This window comes from Parasteatoda tepidariorum, chromosome 2 (genome assembly GCF_982258835.1).
Source record: "Parasteatoda tepidariorum strain Cologne lab strain chromosome 2, Ptep-v5.0, whole genome shotgun sequence".
Classification (NCBI taxonomy): domain Eukaryota; kingdom Metazoa; phylum Arthropoda; class Arachnida; order Araneae; family Theridiidae; genus Parasteatoda; species Parasteatoda tepidariorum.
Genome location: NC_141756.1, coordinates 30,052,186 through 30,071,097, shown reverse-complemented (window position 1 = coordinate 30,071,097; position 18,912 = coordinate 30,052,186). Strand labels below are relative to the sequence as shown.

The 18,912-nt window shown below is 29.3% G+C and overlaps 1 protein-coding gene across 1 annotated transcript; it reads left to right on the top strand.

Moving 5' to 3' along the window:
• Positions 1–401: 401 nt before the first annotated feature.
• On the top strand, positions 402–11,674 carry LOC107443035 (DNA-(apurinic or apyrimidinic site) endonuclease 2). The gene is made up of 6 exons (XM_016056769.5): positions 402–677; positions 1,799–2,036; positions 2,622–2,765; positions 4,053–4,125; positions 8,666–8,735; positions 10,567–11,674. Exons 1-6 carry the CDS (start codon positions 563–565, stop codon positions 11,394–11,396), a joined length of 1,470 nt encoding a protein of 489 aa, XP_015912255.3. The 5' UTR covers positions 402–562; the 3' UTR covers positions 11,397–11,674.
• Positions 11,675–18,912: the final 7,238 nt, after the last annotated feature.

The following is an 18,912-nucleotide window of genomic DNA, read 5'->3' as shown; positions in this document are numbered from 1 at the left end:
TAATAAGATCTGAAATTATTTCACGGCTCATCTGACGTTGGTTTATTGTTTAAGGATATATTGCATTGGGCAAGACCATGAAAAACAAAAAATTACTTTAAATTGTTAAATCTTTTAATATACAAACATTCTTTATTACACTAATGTTTTTCATTTTTGTCTCTACAAAAAACATAATCAAAATCTTTGGCACCGACTAATTTTAAAGCGAGTTTAATTAAATTTAATTTATTAAGTAATTTATGTTTAAGAGTTTTATGTTTAGTTTAAAAATTTGACCGCTAGATGCCAGCATTATATGAAATTTTAATTTCCAGCATCCTAGTTTCCCGTGATGGAAACCGTAAAATATATTTCCCTTTCGCACAGTTTTTTCAGTTGAATTTCTAAAGTGGCATTTTAATACCAGAATTAACACAGTGCTTGTCGTTCAGTTTTTTAAGTCGAAAAAGTTTTAAACTTTGAAGAAATTCCGCATTCTTAAATCTTAGTGTTTATTTATGTTCGTGAGAGCATGTTTGTGTAGTACTTATATATTAAAGGTTTATGTATATGTTAAACAATGAAAATAACTACTTGGAATGTAAACGGTATAAGATCACTCAAGAAGAGTGTAAAATGTGTACTGCAAGATTTTTCGTCTGATGTTGTGTGTTTCCAGGAAACAAAAATCTCTCGTATGTTTATTTCTCTACATGATGTTTGTATATGCTTATAAAAGAAACAAACATTTAAGTTATTCCTTATCTTTGAGTCTAAGTTTTTGAATTTAAATAAATAATTTCCAAATTAATATCTATTCGCGCAGACTACTTTCAACAAGGCGACAAACGATTTTTAACCAACAAAAATTAAAAATAAATTGTCTTCTTCAGTGATGTGTTTCTTGTGTACCAACGAGCGATATTCGCAAATATTTGGTGACTTTTCGACGCAGATATCGATACAGAAATCTTCCCAAAATTAAATTACTCAAAGCAAATTTTGTTTGTTGGAACAAACTGGGAATATGGGGCCCACAGGAACAGTTGAATAAATGTCCCATTAAAAAGGAATTATGTTGGTTATTATAATAAATTTAATTATTGATATCGGATCAACTTAATGCTACAGTGAGTTAACGTTTGGTTTCATATGGCTATTGGAAGCTTGGGTGTCTTTGAAGGGCTTCTTTCTCAATAATTCGAGTCTTCCACAATATTTCAAACAAATATAGAAAATTTACATGAATTATCATTGATTTAAATTCCTTTAAGTTAAAAAAAGATGGAAATTTAACCATTTAATCTTTTTGCAAATATTTAGTATATTAAATAAGAAAATTTCTGTTGTGGGGAGTTTTATAAAACTATTGTGACTAGTTTAATTTTATCTCCTTTAACAATTGGATATTTTTGACGCCCATGGTTTGAAGGATATTAATTGTCCATTTATACTTTTAAGTCATTAAAAAAAAAAACTGAACAACATAAGTAGCAAAAGACATTCATTATAAAATGATAATTTTTGGTGTTTATTAGTTTTCAGACTGAATTTTTCCTTAAAAAGGTGTAGTAACTTGTTTCTGGAAATATATAAAATATAGCTGTTGTTAAGAAAGTTGTACAACCTGTTACTGGAGGAGAAAGCTATGAAGTCTTATATAAAATCAATAATGAACTCCCAGTACATTACATTAGGTAGATGCATTCAGCTATTCCATTCAGAACACTATGAACATTTGTATGTTGTAAATACAATTGAGTTTACAGTTTATTTTTTATTAAATTATAAGTTTTCTTTTCTGAATGTTTATTAGGCAGTCAGCTATCAGAGGAGACTGCACTCTTAGACGGTTACACATCATATTTCAGTTATCCAAGGAAACAGAGTGGTTATTCTGGTGTCGCCACATATTGTGAAGATAAATTTATGCCTGAAAATGCCGAAGAAGAGATGAGGGTAGATGTCACTTGGATTGACTCCGTTGGTGATCTTGATTGTGATACAAACATTGATTTTGAAGGAAGAGTTATGATCACTCATCATCTAATGAAGTATATCTTGACTATAGTCTTATTTTTAATTTTTTTTTCTAGGATTTAAATTTGCTTTTATTTATTTGTGTTTCAGGTGTTACAATATTTAATTTTGACTAAAATTCATATCATCCTCAATCTTTCATTTTTCACAAATCAATGAAACATTTTTATTTATTTATTTTTAATTAAGCTATTACAAACCAAGTATAAGTAGTTGTATAAAGTTTATATGAGACTACTTATAGAGAAAATTTTGTTTCCTAAAATCTATGTACTCAAATATCTTTTATTTTGTGCGTATTTCTGGTTCTTTTTCATTTTGCAGGGTTAACTAAATTTAGTTATTTTATGTATTAAATAAAATAGCCATCACCTAAAAAAATAGTTGAAAATCTGAATTCTTAACACCTGTCTCTAATTAAAGCCTTGTGGAAATGAGATGTAAAACTATTTTTAAAATTGCATTAAATAACATTCAGCATATTTTATAATATTAGTATCATGTTATGTGGTTAAAATAATGAGATTGCATTCCATTTGATTTAGATATCAGTTACTTAATGTAAGCCGTATTTATGTTTCTTTTAAATTATTGAATAGGCACAATGATGAAATACAAAGGCTTGCTGTTATAAATGTATATTGCCCGAGAGTGGATCCTGAGAAACCGGAGAGGCATCTCTACAAGTTACAATTTTGCCAACTTTTGCAGGCCAAAATGCATGAAATGTGTTTACAGGGATGGTTAGTAGAATACATTTTGTGCACTCTTTTATTTCTTTACAGGCAATTTAAATATAAAATAACGCTTAACCCACTGACGGTTCTGCACGTAAAAAGTCGCATTTTAACCTGCAGTCTTCTCTGCATAGCAAAACCGGTTTTTCCATGTTAGTAGATAGGGGAATAGTGTATAGGGGAGAAACATTCTCCCAATTTTAGCCATTTGCTTAACCGACAGTGGGTTGAATAATTTGAATATATGCATAAAGCTATATTTGTTTTTCAACCTGTATTGGATAATTTGGAATAAAATAACAGTAATATAATTTTTTTATTACTCTATATTTCTTTTAAACCTGGTGTACAAAAAATAAATTTACCCTATTGTAACCAGGTGCCTGGTTGTCAATATTTGTAGGTGTTCAAATATTCTTATAGAAAAATTCTGACGACTTACATAGATATGTAATAATAATTTTCAATCTTGAAAAAAAATTGGGAGGGACAAACCCCTTAACCCCCTTAGCCACTTCTGTAACTGCAATAAAAAAATAAGTATATACGTAAATTAATAAAGAAACTAATTACCTAGTTAACTCTAACTTATACATCTGTTATTTCAATTCTAACAAGCACCCCAAAAATTCTTGGGAATTTTACACGAGTAGCATTTATGACTGAAATTCGGGTAAACAAATTATCTTATTCTGCTTCCTTCAAAGTATGGATACTCTATATAGTTCAAAAGTGAATCTTCCACAGCCATCAACATAAAAATTGAGAGAAAGTAGGACAATTTGAACCTGTGAACATTTAATGTTGTAAAATGAATAGGACGCGCCCTTTTAACAAGTTTTCATCACTGATTGTATAGTACTGCTCTTTTGAAGAACAGGAGCCTATATCAATGTGGTGACAGGAATGTTTATGCTGTTTTTTATATATCTGATAAAAACTTTTGTATCTAAAAGTTGTTTTTACAATGTTTTCTAAAACTAGTAAAAGGAGAAAATTAATAAAAATTGGTGGGGGGGGGGGTGTTTGAACCCCCTAAATCCTTTTCTTATCTATGCCATTAAAAACCACTTATTATTTCTATTTTTAAGCCCTCATTTGTGCTTTTTGTTTAATTATATGTGTTTGTCATATGTATCACTAAGTATACCCTATCTTCATTAGGAAGTTCGTCATGATTTCATATTACGATCAAATACCAATCATAATGTGTAATTTGATTATTACTGTATTGCTTAAAAAAGGATGCCTTTTTTAAAAATAAATTCTCAAATGTTGATGTTTATTTTATAGTTCTGTTGTAATAGTCGGAGATTTGAATATATCATGTTCTGTGATTGATCATTGTGATCCCAGTGATGAAAAGGTATAAAGTTTTTGATACTTTCACTTCAATTTAAAATAAAGATCAGTACTTACTCAACTTTTATTTTATTGTATTGTTTTTAAGAGTATTCCATGTGATAAATCTTGATTTACTAATCTGAATGAGTTCTTTTTTAATTGTAGACACTTGACATTCAAAAATTTACGGCTCTAAAATCTACATTTATTATAGAATGTAAACAACAAACTGGAGGAAGGGGAAGCTAAAAGTTAAATTTCTAACAAAAAGAAGAGAAATTTAAAAAAAAAATTGTGATTGCTTTATTACGTTTACTGGTTACCCCGTTGGTCAAATGCTTTTTTTTCTGGTTTGACTCCAATAAACGCCACAACATTTCAAATCTTGGGTTTCAGAAATTGTCTCAATTGATCTTTGTCGTCACATTAGTTTTAAAATCCTGGCTATATATGTGTTTCAAGACGTCACAAAATACTTTTACTTCTTCAGTATTCATATTTATATTAAAATCACCGTCAAGACAGTAATTATAAGTTAGTAATAAAAAGAATATAAAATTACTTCAAATTATTATAATGTAATTACTGCTGGTGAAAAGAAAATGAAAAAAGAATTCTGAAAAAATTATCAAACAGCAGCGGTTGCCATAGCAACACGTGCAATGACGACGCATGCGCACTGTTTACTGTTACTCTTGAGCACAGTTGAAAAATGTGATGACTTGCACGCCAAAAATGTGATGACGTGCACGCAAATGTGCACGCCATCAAACCCAAAGCAAGACCCATTTAGCCAATGGGTGGGGGGAAAAATCAATGTTCAATGGTGAATAAAAAAAGTTTATTGTTGAAAAAACTCGTAATACTCTGTATTTTTAAACAGCATTTTATTTTTTAAGAAAAGAAATTATTTAATAAGTTTACACAATTATAAATGACACTCTCATTCTCATTATTTTATAATTCAACAGTAAAAAAAAAAAAATAATAATAATAATATTCGAATATAAATTGCTGACAATTAATCTTGAAATTTGTCAGTTATTCTTTCAATATATAAATTTCCTTTTTACGTATCAATTTATAAATTAAATATACAACGAGAAATAAAAACAAAGAATACAAAAATGTATAAAGAGTCTTATCCTAAGCTATGATAAGCTCAGAAAGTATGTATATTGTATTTTTATACATCACTAACTTTACTTAAATACATATGAATGATTATCAGTTGTTGGATATTTATTTACTTATATAGTTGCAATCAAATCTGTGTGAATCAAATTTATTAAATCAAATATAAAACATAAGATTTCCTAACACTTTAAATATTCAAAAAAATAATAATATTAATAATAATAAATAAATAACCCAAAAGTGAGTGAAAGAAAATGAATGTAATGCAGTTGCAAGTGGAGAAAAGTCTTTTTATGGCTCTATATTTTTATGTGTAAATGACCTTATCAATGTAGTTTTGTTTAAGTGTTTAGTTTTCACAAGCATTTTATCCTAATTCATGCATTAATTTAGTTAATATTGTGTATTTATTTTATGTTGATTGTCTTGATTTTGTCTTAAAATTCTGGTTTCATCATCCTACTTAAATGATCATATAATTTAAATGTATCTGTGGTTGTATACATGTGTATGTATATCCCTTTATATCAGGGTTTAAGCTGAGTCTAAAAATTCATTAGCAAAAAAGCTAAAATCTGAAAAAAAGTTTTAGCAAAATGCTAAAATGCTATTAGGCTTATAAAATTACTTTATATTAAACAAGTACTGTAAGTTATCTGACAAAGAATAGCTTAATGTACAAGAATATCAAAAAGAATACCTACAACAACAAAAAAAAAACACATTTATTATTTATCAAAACATTTTGGTTTATAATTAACAATCTTCCTTTCTTTCATGTTTGCCCATTTTACAAATGCTTCTTGAAAGTTAAATGCACTTTCAGGGCCCTCAATATTAATCATTAACAAATTGTTTACATAGTTGATTAACAACCTGTTTCGAATATTAGTTTTAATCAAATTAAGGCAGCTGAAGCCCCTTTCACAGTCAACAGTGTGCATTGGTATTGTTGCACAATACTCTATAACAGAAGTTATTAATGGGTACTGTTCAGACACATCATTGGTATATAAAAATAAAAGTAATTCATTAAATGACATGTTTTTACATCGTTGCATTAAGATGTGTTTAAATAATCCCCCTTCACAAAGTAACTCAGTTTCTGTAAACTGAAACTCTTTTCTGGGAGATTCCGAAAACAAATTGAAAATGCAACGGATTTCCTTTACACCATAATGCTGTAATTCTTCCGAACTATGGGGCATCCTGCTAGGTATAAATATATTGAACATTTCGATTTTATCCAAATCTCCCAATCTATCAGTAATATTTTCATTCAAGATATTTAGATTTTTTCTCCTTCTTGTTTGATCAAGTTTTTTTCATGGATGTAAGCGTCATGGTTTTTCGCGGAAGCTTTTTTTTAAATGGAATTTAGTAAAATCCTTTGGCAAAAATGCGAAAATGCTTTGTTGAATTTTAGCATTTTTGAGGGGTCTTTTCGCATTTTGCGAAAAAAGCTACCGTAGCGGAAACCCTGCCTTATATATATTATTTTTATGTTGAATATGTAGTTGTATACATGTGTATGTATATCCCTTTATATATATTATTTATATGTTGAATATGTGGTTGTGTATAAGTGATTATGCCATGTGTATATCCTATTGCATATTGTGTTATAGAATTAAATTCCATTTAAACAAATCCAATATTGATATTCAAACGTATGAATACACACACGTATACAAACGTATAAATACACATAGCACAATAAAGGCAAACGGGATAAAAAAGAAAAGAGAGATTAACAAAGAAAAATAGTAAGTTTTATCTATTGTTCATTATTAGTAAGTATATAGAACTCATAAAATAAGTAAAAAATATAGGGAAAACATGGAAAATAATATAAAAAAGATTGATGAAAAGAGAAGAAGCAAAGTTATCAAAATAAAATATTTTTAAATATATTTAAAAAAAAAATCTAAAAAAATTATTAAAAGGCTAGAAAACAAAATAATTATTCAAATGGAGAGAACAAAATGGAGGGAACAAAATAATTATTTTGTTTTCCAGCTTTCTAATAAGTTTTTTTAAAATTAAAAACGTGTTTGAAATATTTTTAAAAATATTTAATTTTAATAATTTTTCTTCTCTTTTCATTAAGCTTTATTCTATTATTTTCCATTTTCTCTCTCTCTCTCTCTCTCTCTCTCTATATATATATATATATATATATATATATATATATATACAGGGTGTCTATAAAAGAACTCCTGGGTTTTGAGGCAAAATATTTTAATGAAATAAAAAACATACATACATGTTTTATACATGACTGAAAAGCTTACATTTTCAAGTTTTTTTTAACACTTAGTAAAGTTCTATATGAGCCCCGTTAGTGGCACGGCAGACGTCTAAACGGTAATCTACCTCTTCCCATGCCCTGGCGAGCATGTCTGGGGGGACGGTTGCCACACAATTGACTATTCGTTCCCTGAGATCTTGGTAACCCCAACTCCAGGCTGCATCTTGTCAACGATTTCTTAGAGCTTCGAAGGCATGAAGCTCGGATTCTGTCCACTTTCTCTTGAGACACACTCGGCCTACCCGGCGACTTTTGCTTCAAAACACTTCCTGTTTCCTTAAATGCATTGAACCATTGACGAATGGTTTTGTCAGAAGGCAGGTTAACACCATAGTTACGTCGAAAGTTTCTTTGTACGGTAACTAAAGACTTCGTTTCTATGAGCCAAATAACACATTGAGCCTTTTGTTGCGGAGTCGCCATCATTTCAAATTTCGCGACGTCATTTCAAGGTCAACGCCCTGCAGCGCCGCCAACAGTTGATACAAACATTCCCAATTGGTATGAGTGAAACTTTTTGAGCTACTCTTTTCAGAGAAATCGACTAAATTTTGCTATCTTTTATAGTTAGTGAGATATGAATTTTTAAAACCCCGGAGTTCTTTTATAGACACCCTGTATATATATATATATATATATATATATATATATATATATATATATATATATATATATATATATATATATATATATATATATATATATCATATCCATCATCATATGTATATATATATATGGGAATTATATTCCGATATTATAATACCATTATTTTTTTTTTGAAAATATGTTCCTATATAATCCAACATTTAACCATGTAATTGTGTGAGTTTCTTGAAAAAAGGACATTTCTTTCTTAAACGTTTAACACAGAAAATAAACTGTTAAATCTTAAACAAACTCTTTAATTTAGATGCATGTGCACAAGATATTGAAATAGGCAATTAAATTTCCTTTTTTAAACTGCCTCAAGAGAAAGATACTATATATTTTAAAACATTCCATGTTTGTTCCTATTTATCTTAACTGCTGCTTTTTTTTAATGTCTAAAATATTTATTTTATGAGTTGACATTTTGATTGAAAAAATGCATTTATTTTTGACTTTCTTTTTCTAGGAGTTTAATTCTTCTGCGGCTCGAAAATGGCTGAAATCTTTTCTCTTAACTGAAGTAGAAATTAATGGTGGTATGCAGAATTATTTTTGCTCATCTTTTATTTCTAATTAATGTTTGGAAAAATGTAAGAAAAAGATGTATAAAACAAAAGTTTTCTGCACAAACAGATATTGAACAAACATAATTAACAAACTTAATAAAATCAGAACAAAATAATATTTATGTATTACAAAAATGCTATTTATTACATTTACTCAATCATACTAATGTATTGAGAATTGCAACAAAACAAAAAAAAATTGTGAAAATGAAATGAGTTGGTTTTTTCAAAACTTAGAATAGATTTCTTTTGTTTTTTTTTTATTTTAAATTTTTTTAAGACAAAAAAACATTCTGTGAAACATCCTGACTTTCTGTGTGCACATCACCCAACTTTGCCCTAGTGCCTAACACCAGTTTTTATGGCTCTATCTTTTAAGGCTGTTTTTCAAAATGAACGTCATATAAAATGATGTTCCGTCGTCATATGAAATGATGCTTTTTGCGTATTATATGCTATTTTTATGACTGCTGTGAGTTTGGAATTGTTGCTGTTAGGTTAAGTTAAATCAATCTAAAGCAAGCGATATCTGTGGTTATTTTTGAAATAGCGCAAATTCATCAATATGGAAAAAAGCCATAATTTCCAAAATGAAAAGTATTTGTAGTTTAATTTTTTTATATTTAAAAATTTACTCCAGTGCTGCATTACCTGGGATTATTAAAATTTGCAAAAACTGAGAATAAGGCAGAGACTTTGATAATTTCTATCTAGGGGGGGGGGAAATGTCGTCAAATTGGCGATGTTTAATAACTTTTGAAATATATTAGTTAATTGTCTGCTCTAAAGCCCAGATATTTCTTCACGGGGAGATTATATATATAGTTTAAAATCATCACATTACTTCAATTATGAGGCACTTAAACTATGGCTTTTTTATTTTCTTTGGGCAACTAGGCTTTGAAAAATAGCGTTAACGGCCATGGTAGGAAGGCCTCATAATTTGACCCTGGTGTCAGATACCTGGAAAATTGTAAGGGAATCAAAAGAATGTAATCAGCATTTGGTTTTTTGTATGCATACTCTACAATATTGATAATTTAAGGATTAACATTTAGTTCTATTCCTTAGAGTGTGATACAAATCACAAACATATTCTTTAATTATTTTTTTTTGTTTTTGTTTAATGATTCCAAAATTATCAATATTAAATTACTTATTAGAAGATGCTTAAAAAAGAATTGAAAATTCGGTAGCAAGTTGTTTATTACTTAGGAAATTACAGAGAATGCATTTATATAATACATACCGTAATTATTTTTTATTGAAGTCTTAAAGTTTAAATATTGCCACAATATTTGGTAAAAACTTTTTTTTTTTACAATATGAACTGAAAATTAAGAAAAATTAGTATAAGTTGTACCTTTAATATTTTAATTTTTATTATTTTGTTTATTAAACATAAATGAGTAAAAAGAACACGAATGTGAATCACCATACATTTATTAGTTAGAAAAAAAAAGCAGTAACTTTTTAAAAAATAAAATTTTGTGTTTTCTTGTTTGTTAATATCAAATGGTGTATAGGTTATTATTATGGTTATTTATCATGAGGTGTTTTATTCTTATAGGTAATAAAAAGATCTCATATATCTTATAAGATCTCGTTGAAAAATTTTTTATACATGAGTTAAATTTTATTAAACTGTGAAATTTTATGGAATAGGCTTTTTATACGAGACCAAAACTCACTGTACTTAGGTTTAAATTTATTAAATTTTACAAACGGTAAATATATGTGATTTGTAAGCATTCATTTATTTATTATATTTTACCTTTTAATTAAAATTTTATTTTTTCAGAAAACATCAAAGCTGTTGATGCTTTTAGATATTTTTATCCTGATCGTAAAGAAGCCTATACTTGTTGGAATACAAAAACTGGAGCCAGGCTGACGAACTACGGTACTCGTATCGACTATGTTATTGTCAGCAGCAATTTGATTCCCCTGCTCTCTAGTTGTGAAATCCTTTCAGATTATCAAGGATCTGACCACTGTCCAGTCACGGCATTACTGAAATGTGATCCTGTACCAGAATTGAAAGTCCAGTTACCACCCATCTGTACTCGTTTGTGGCCGGAATTTACTGGTCAACAACAAAAACTCAATTCTTTTTTCCAAAAAGCACAAAATTTAGCTGACATTCATGATAAAGAATTGAGTTCCCAGACATTCAGCAAAAACAAACCACCTGAAAAGAAAAATAAACAAAAAGCAATCACTAGTTTTTTCAAAAATAACTCCACATCTGCACCTTATGTTTCTTCTACTATGCAAAACAGTAAAATCACCTGTGATAAAGATTTATCGGTATTGAGTGAAAATCCCAGCCGGACGTCCGATGCAAATAGTTTTGTAGAGAATGGTGCTGGTGACAAGAACTCTCTTGTGAATAATAAAACAAATGGAACATCAGAGGAATGGAAAATGTTGTTTAGGGGCCCACCAAAACCACCCCTTTGCAATAAGCACCAAAAGCCTTGTGTCTTACGGACTGTTAAAAAAAGTGGACCAAATATGGGCAGACAGTTCTATATATGTGCTCAGCCTGTTGGTGCACTCTCGAATCCAGATGCAAATTGTAACTTCTTTAAATGGGCGACTACTCCTAAAATTAGTTCGTTGAAATAATATTGAAATGTTATATTACTTCTCAAGTTATGGAAATACTGTTTTACGAGTTACCAAAACCAACACTTGGCAATAAACTCCAAAAATTTTCTGTTTTAAGGAGTGTAGAGATTTATGAATTAAATATGGTACTCTCTAAAATCCGGATGCAAATTGTAACTTTTTTAAATGGGTTTCTGCTCCTAAAATTAGTTTGTTGAAATTTTATATTACTTCTCGAATTTTGTACCTGAAATTGTGATTTATTTTATATTTTTATAATAAAAATTTTTAGTAAATTTTTGTTTAATTCCTCACAAATGAAGTAAGCGAGTTTTATGATTTCCTGTTATTCAGGTAGTTTTTATAATGATGTTTTGGAAAGAGGTTGCAAGGAAAATCTTACAATCTGCAGTAAACTAAAGTGGGAATTTTAAAAAGAAATAAAATTTTTATGAAACTTTTAGCAAAATTTCATAACGTGACTATTTGTTTATCTGTTGAAATTTTTTCAATGCTGTAATTGACAAATTTGTTTTTTGCTTCCTCTTTACTACCTCTTCGCTACCTTTGTAGAAAAAATTATATGAAACTGTGGAAATTCCAAAGTAATTTTTGGGTGTTGGGCATGAAATTAAGGAATTTAATAAAAGTATCTATTAATAGAGGCTCATAAAATCTTTAAAAAAATTTATATCTTACCTGACTGAAAGAAACTTTTATATGTTTTTTTAATGAAAACATAAGAAAATGCTTACATAAATCTCACTATTTATTTAAAGAAACTTATTTCCTCACTTTACAAAAAGCTAAAATAAAACAGTAGTAGAAAAAATGAATATTAAGTTTTTATGTATTTTGTACAAACTTTACATACAAAAAGATTCTCCTCTAACAAAATTCATTCAAGATTTGAGGCAGACATTAGAGTTGTTAAATTGATCACTCGCTTTTGCTCGTTGTTGCTTTTTATGTGCAGCAATAAACTTTTTTTGAAATAAAAATAAGCATGGCTTTATGAATAAAAAAGCATGAGGTAACCTTGTTTCATAAATTTTAGTTTGTTATCAAATTTGTGGAGGTTCTTAATTGGTATTTTAGGGTATTTCTAATTAAACATTTGCATGCTGGGTTGGGTAAAAATGCATGCTAGATTGGAATTTTACATGCCTTATGCATGGTGTTAAATAAAGATTTTGTTAAATGAAGCTTCTGGGAATTCAAGGCACTCTACTTTAGAAAACATCAAAGTCACATAGTCAAATGTGATGGTTTTTTTTTTCTGAATCTGTCTACCAAACATCTTTATCCATTGTATTTTGGGATATAACGTGTACATACTTGGATATAAAGTGCTTTTACTTTCAAGTGATCTCTTTTTCCACAAAAAAAGACGTGCTGTAAAAACAACGTTTTTCCAACATTAAATTAAATCTGTGAATATTATATCTCTTATTCTTTTGTTTCCAAGCCAACTTGAATGTGTTTCTTGATGTTGAAAATTAACATGTTATGTAACAAAAGCGAGTAGTTACCCTCTAGGGTCACTACGGACAAGACATTTTGTCAGATAAAATTTATGTAATTAGTAAACAAAACCATTAGTAAACAAAACTTGTTTACTAATGGTTTCAAGTTCAACATTGGCATAACTTAGTTCATATGTCCATTTTTATTTTAATCAACTTTATCAAAGAGGAAAAAAAAGTAACATAAATATTTGACTTAAATAAGATAAAGGTATATTTTATATATTCTTCAAAAGATTAAATTTTTGTTGTGTTCTGCATTCAAAAAAAAAATCCAACTTTTAACTACTTAACGATTTGAATGTGTTATTAAGGATTTCTTTTAAATCTGTAATCTTGTGTAAGTAAATTTTCAGAATAGCTCTTTTTCATGCTATCTATATTGAATGATGATACATGATTATTGAAATTTTTAGCAAATGTAAATCAAAATGTTTGTCTTAATGTTTTGTTTGTTTATTTTCTTAGGTTCTTGTACATAATAGGAGAGAAATGATATTGCTGTTCTGTTACATAATATCTTAGGACTGTGATATAATATCTTGTTTCCTATGTTCTTCTTTTTAGAGATGCAGCTAGTTAAGATTTCATTTTAATGAACGGCATCATGTGGCCACATGCACAACACCATTTAGAGGACTTTTTAAAATATGAAGATATTTGTTAGGCAGATCCAGGGTCGGTTCGAGGTATTAGCATAAGCAGCTGTGTAGGGCGCAGAGTAAGGGAGGCGTCGGAATCGAGTAAAGCTAGATTGAAAAAAACAACTTTTTATGGTGTTTTCCCTTTCTAAAAGTTTTCGCTTTGCTTAATAAAAAATATAAGGTTAAATGAACTTATTTTCCTAAAATAAAATGTTGAAATATCTCTGATACTCTGATAACAAAATAACCCTTCAAACTGTGTAGCAAGGCAGCATTCCATGTCTTAGATCTTTTCACTGGTGCTGATGACATTCTGCCCTGATAAATTACCATCTGCTGATGCACAGATGATGGTTACTCATAGAGACTAGGGCCTGATGAGTTACCTTTAATGTTTCTTCAAGAAAATCCTTTGGGGACAATTTGAGTGACTTCAGTTTAGTTATTTCACGTCCCAAAATGTTCTAATGTTTTCCAAAATGTTCTGTTATGTTAAGGTAAGTTTTTTTTCCTTTCCTGTAAAGGAAAAGGGGAAGATACAAATATTGGTGCAATATTAGCCTATTCACAAAAATCATTCATACAAAATTTATAACAAAAATAAATAGAAGAATTGTGGTTTCTTATTGGTATATATTGGTACAACGTTGGACTTTGGTCTACTCACAAGAAACAATGCAAAATTTCTAAGGAAAACAAATAAGCGAAAGATTGTTTCTGATTTGTCAGAAAATTAACAATCACTATGTTAGAGGAAGGATATAACAGACGCTTCATGAATTAACCCACTTTTTCTTTACTTTAAATTTTAAATTAGTTATTGAAGTGAAAGAGAATTTTCAACGAAATTTTCCCCGCGGTATGGCGTCCTCTTAAAGCAGACTTTAATATATATATATATATATATATATATATATATATATATATATATATATATATATATATATATATATATATATTGATTTAATATCTATATATATATATATTGCCATATAAATATATAAAAATGATAAATAATACATTAATTCAATGTTGATTTTTCAGATTTCAAAATTTTATGTTTTTTTAATATTTTTGTGACTCAATTTTCCTCGTTTGTAATTTTCTCAATATTGAGTTTAAAATTCTGTCAAATTTGATTGAAATTTAAAACTATAATATTGTTTGTTACCTCTCATATCCATAAATTATAATCTTAAATGTATGATAATTTAAAAAAAAAAAATCAAAAAGTTTTTATTTTTCCCATTTTAAACTTTACTGATTACATTTATATTTTAGTTAGTTTAATTTTACGTTCTGACTGTTTTTCTTTAAATAGTAGTAATATTTTTGAAATTTCTAAGATATTTACAAATTAAAAATTGTATTAATTTGTAAATTCCTAATAATTTTTCCATATGTTAATTTTCCTAATAACCTGTAAAAATTTTGAAATTTTTTAAAAGCGCCAAATTTTTGCTTTATTTTTAATATATCAAGGCATTTATCACATTGATTATTATTTTTAAGTTTTAGTGATCAATCTTTTTTGTAATTTTAATAGATGAACTGGAAATTAATGTCATTTTTGTTGCATCAAATTGTAGAATATATTTTAACTAGTTTTTTTTTAAAAAATCAATCATGTAAATGTCCACGTTATCAGAAATCTTTTGTTGTCTACCTTACAAAATTTAAATGCCAGATTGTCTAAAGTCATTTGTATTTTTGAGCAAAATATTAGGAACAGGCATTTTGGATATGTCGTAGCGATCAGAAAGTATGGAAATCTGATGTTATGAAATCGGTATTATGAATGATAAAAGTACTTCTACCTTTATTCGTAAAATTTTACACGATTATTCAAGACGATGCTTTGCAAAACAATCTATGAATAGGGCTAGATGAATAAATTAAGAAATGTAATAATATTTATAATAAACATTTAGCAGTGAATTCATATAATCAAGTAAAAAACTTTTGAATGAAACATCTGAATAATCCAACATTTGAGCAATTTTGAATTTTTTGTAATATTTCGCTCACGTTTTGTATTTTGGCATGTTAAAATATAAAGCAAAGCAAAATGTTATACCTTATTTTCCAATAATTTTTTATCATTATCAAATAAAATTTCAAAGTATAAAAGAGCAAGAGATTTATAATTGTATGCAAGCAATACTTTCTTTTCATTTGAAAATACCAGGCACAAATAGGTAATAAATTTAGTAGATAAAAATGTAAATAGATACCTGTTATTTTAATTGCTTTACTAAAATTGCTTTGAATAGGAATTTTTTTTTGCGCCATTGATTTTAAATAAAAGTACATTATATAAGTAGTTAGCACCGCATTCTCATATAAAAAAGTAAATAAATAAAATTTGGAGACTTTGACTTATTTTTAAAATTATGAGTAAAATTTATTTTGCCATGAACATATTTCTTGTTATTATCCTTAATGATGGGGGTATAAATATTTTGGCTTACACTTAAAAATCGGCACGGACCGGCCCTGGGCGGATTAACCGGCTAGATCTCAGAACTTGAATTTGATAAAGAATATTTGGACTACCACTGCAGATGAGGTTCTGCTTCAAGTCCTCCATACCTGCTGAGCTCTGGGTTACTATGTGTCTAATCTGTTCGGTGTTCGGCAATTTAATTGACAGTGTGGAAAGTTGATATTACAAATTCATTGCTGTTAACCATTAAACGGAATCTAATTTTAGAAATCGCCACTGGGTACCGAATTAAAATCAAGCAATGACGAATATATGCGTTGAAAGCAGGGCAAATGATCCTATTATAAATGTAACTAAAAATTATTGCATTTTTATTTACTATGAAATTAAAAATTCATTTCTAAAAAGGTTGCTGTTATTAGAAACTTGACAAAAATTATCAAATACATGAGATAATTTCTTAGACTAATACGAGGAAGAGCGAGCTTCCGAATCGAATACTTCGTGTATACTTGTATTCAAGAATATCTGGAATTCTGCAATTATGAAACAAATATTGCAAAACAAATATAAAATTCGTATAGCAAAAGCTTTGCTAATTGTTTGCGCAGTTTCACTGCAAATCAACGCTCGCTGTTTTAAGTCGTTGCTTACGTTTGTAATTTGTTTCAGCCTCCTCATCTCCTCGCATTATAAAATACTTAACCGTTTTAAGGATAAAGGAAACAGACTACCAAGCAATATTCTTATTGTATTTTATTGAAAATTTTGATTTTGATAATCAATGGTAGTTTTTTTTATTTTACTCGACGAGAAGTTTATTCATGCCAAGCGCGTTTAAAACTGGTTAAGTGTCGAAATGTCACTTACTCAGTTTTTTAAGTCCCTCTGATTTGGATAAAACTGTGTTCTACTGATTTCTCTAAGAACAGACTTTTCTTCATAAAATGCTTTTTTCCTGTAAATCATGTTTTTAAATTAAAAAAAAAAAATCTATTGCTGCATTCAATAAGAAGCTATCTCGTGCACATTTCAACCAAAGTTTTTGCTTCATTGATTTTTTGTTTCAAAATTAGAGACGGAAAATAGGTTGTATCTTAACTTATATAGAGGTCATTGTGTTGTACATATAAAACTTCGAATTTGCATCTGAAATCATAATTTTTTTTCTTCAATGAAAGCGAAGTTAATGTAATATTTCTTTGGTATACAGAGCTCTCTAATTGGCAATCCACAATATTTAAGTAGAAAATTCACAATAATGGTTATGAAGTTAAAATTTCGCATCGTACTTCTGAAATCTTTTTATTCATCGTAGAATTATTCAAATATTTTGGTAGTCAATATCATTTATACAAATTTTAAATGAGTCACGCAGTGGACTGATTGTTAAGACACGGTTCCCAGCAGATCACCGAAGTCAAGCTTCACTGGCTGCGGTCAGTGTGCGGGTGGGTGACCACCTGGTTCAGTCTGCGTAGGGACCGAGGGTGTGCGGTATTGGTCCTCGTTAAACTGTTCTATCGTAAAGTGCTCGACTTCGCGTGCAGGTCGTCGGGCTACCGAAGCGGGGGTGCCATCCCCTCTGCAGAGGATCAAAATTGTGATGGCATGTCTTCGGATCATCCTCAGGGATGTTTCCCAGACCGTCGCCAATAGCCCATTGGGCAGCTCTAGTGCGACGTAAACTAACAACAGCAACAACAAATTTTAAATCATTAAGTTTTCTGCCACATTAAAGACGCGGGGAAAACCTCCAGTCTAAAATTTGGAGAAGTTTTATTTTACTTTGTAATCGGCTTTAAACAGCAGAACCAAATCTGAGTTAGCGGCTATCAGTGTTCAATTCCGTAGCCTTGTAATTTTGAACCCAATTCAGAAGAGAAAGGAACTCCTGGATCAAGCATTGGAGCAAACTAGCCGTTGTAGAGGACTTTTTTGGAGAACTAACCCTCATTTGCATTACTTGGAGAGGGTTTATCCTTACCAAGGTTAATCCAACGACAAGAGGCCGTGATCCGTCCACCTGCGGGGATATTTTATGTCAGTGTTGCGGTTGGTTCGAGCAGGGAGCTGGATTCGAATCGACCAGCCAGCGCTGGAATTCGAACCTGTGTCACATCTTTGGGAAACGAGCGTTCCATCCTCTGAGCCACCACGACTCAACCAAGGAAGTTAGCAGAACTTGTCTTAACATAACTGTACTATCGTTCTTGAATTGAATCTCGAATAATTGAATCAAAAACGTCACCTGTTAAAGTAGGTTAAAAAATAACCTGTAAGAGTACTTATATGAAGAAATTCCAGGGAATTGTCGTTACAACGAGCTTGTCATTTTAAGCAAATGCACATTTGGTATTAAAGTAGCAGAATAAATTTTTTTAAAATAAAGTACAATAGTTTTTAATGTCATTGAAAGTTGATTTCAATAGTAAACAGAAAAAGTGATCGAGAAGAGAAATAGATACTGTAATAGAGAGGAATCGAAATCAGTCAGAAGCTGAACTACATCACTGGGTGGAATAAACGTATTGTCGATTGCGCCTTTCCTATTGGACGTTTCATAATCGCATCCTAATCGAAACGTATTTCTATTCGTTGCTATCTTTAACGCATTGATCCTTTATGGAATGCCAGTGGACAGATAAGTGAAGCAATGCCAGTTTGGACATCTCTATAAGAGAATATAATAGATGTGTGGTCAACAAAAAGGTGTATTCTTTGGAAGTGTGCGGCAGGTTTCCAAAAAATAGTAAATGATTTTTTTTTAATTTTACTTTATTATATTTGTTTATTTTTGGAAGGAAAAAAATAACTTGGCTAAAGAAACTTGAAATGACTGCCCACACGTTTGTTTAATTTACAAAAACAGTTGATATTGTAAGCAGGTGATAAGGTGAAATGATGTCCGTTTTTTA

What these genes read in the sequence shown, in the direction of transcription:
- LOC107443035 (XM_016056769.5), top strand. Translation starts at nt 563, where the DNA reads ATGAAAATAACTACTTGGAATGTAAACGGTATAAGATCACTCAAGAAG. An exon ending in GTGATCCCAGTGATGAAAAG is followed by an intron (nt 4,126 to 8,665) that starts GTATAAAGTTTT and finishes TTCTTTTTCTAG; the next exon opens with GAGTTTAATTCTTCTGCGGC. An exon ending in TGAAGTAGAAATTAATGGTG is followed by an intron (nt 8,736 to 10,566) that starts GTATGCAGAATT and finishes TTATTTTTTCAG; the next exon opens with AAAACATCAAAGCTGTTGAT.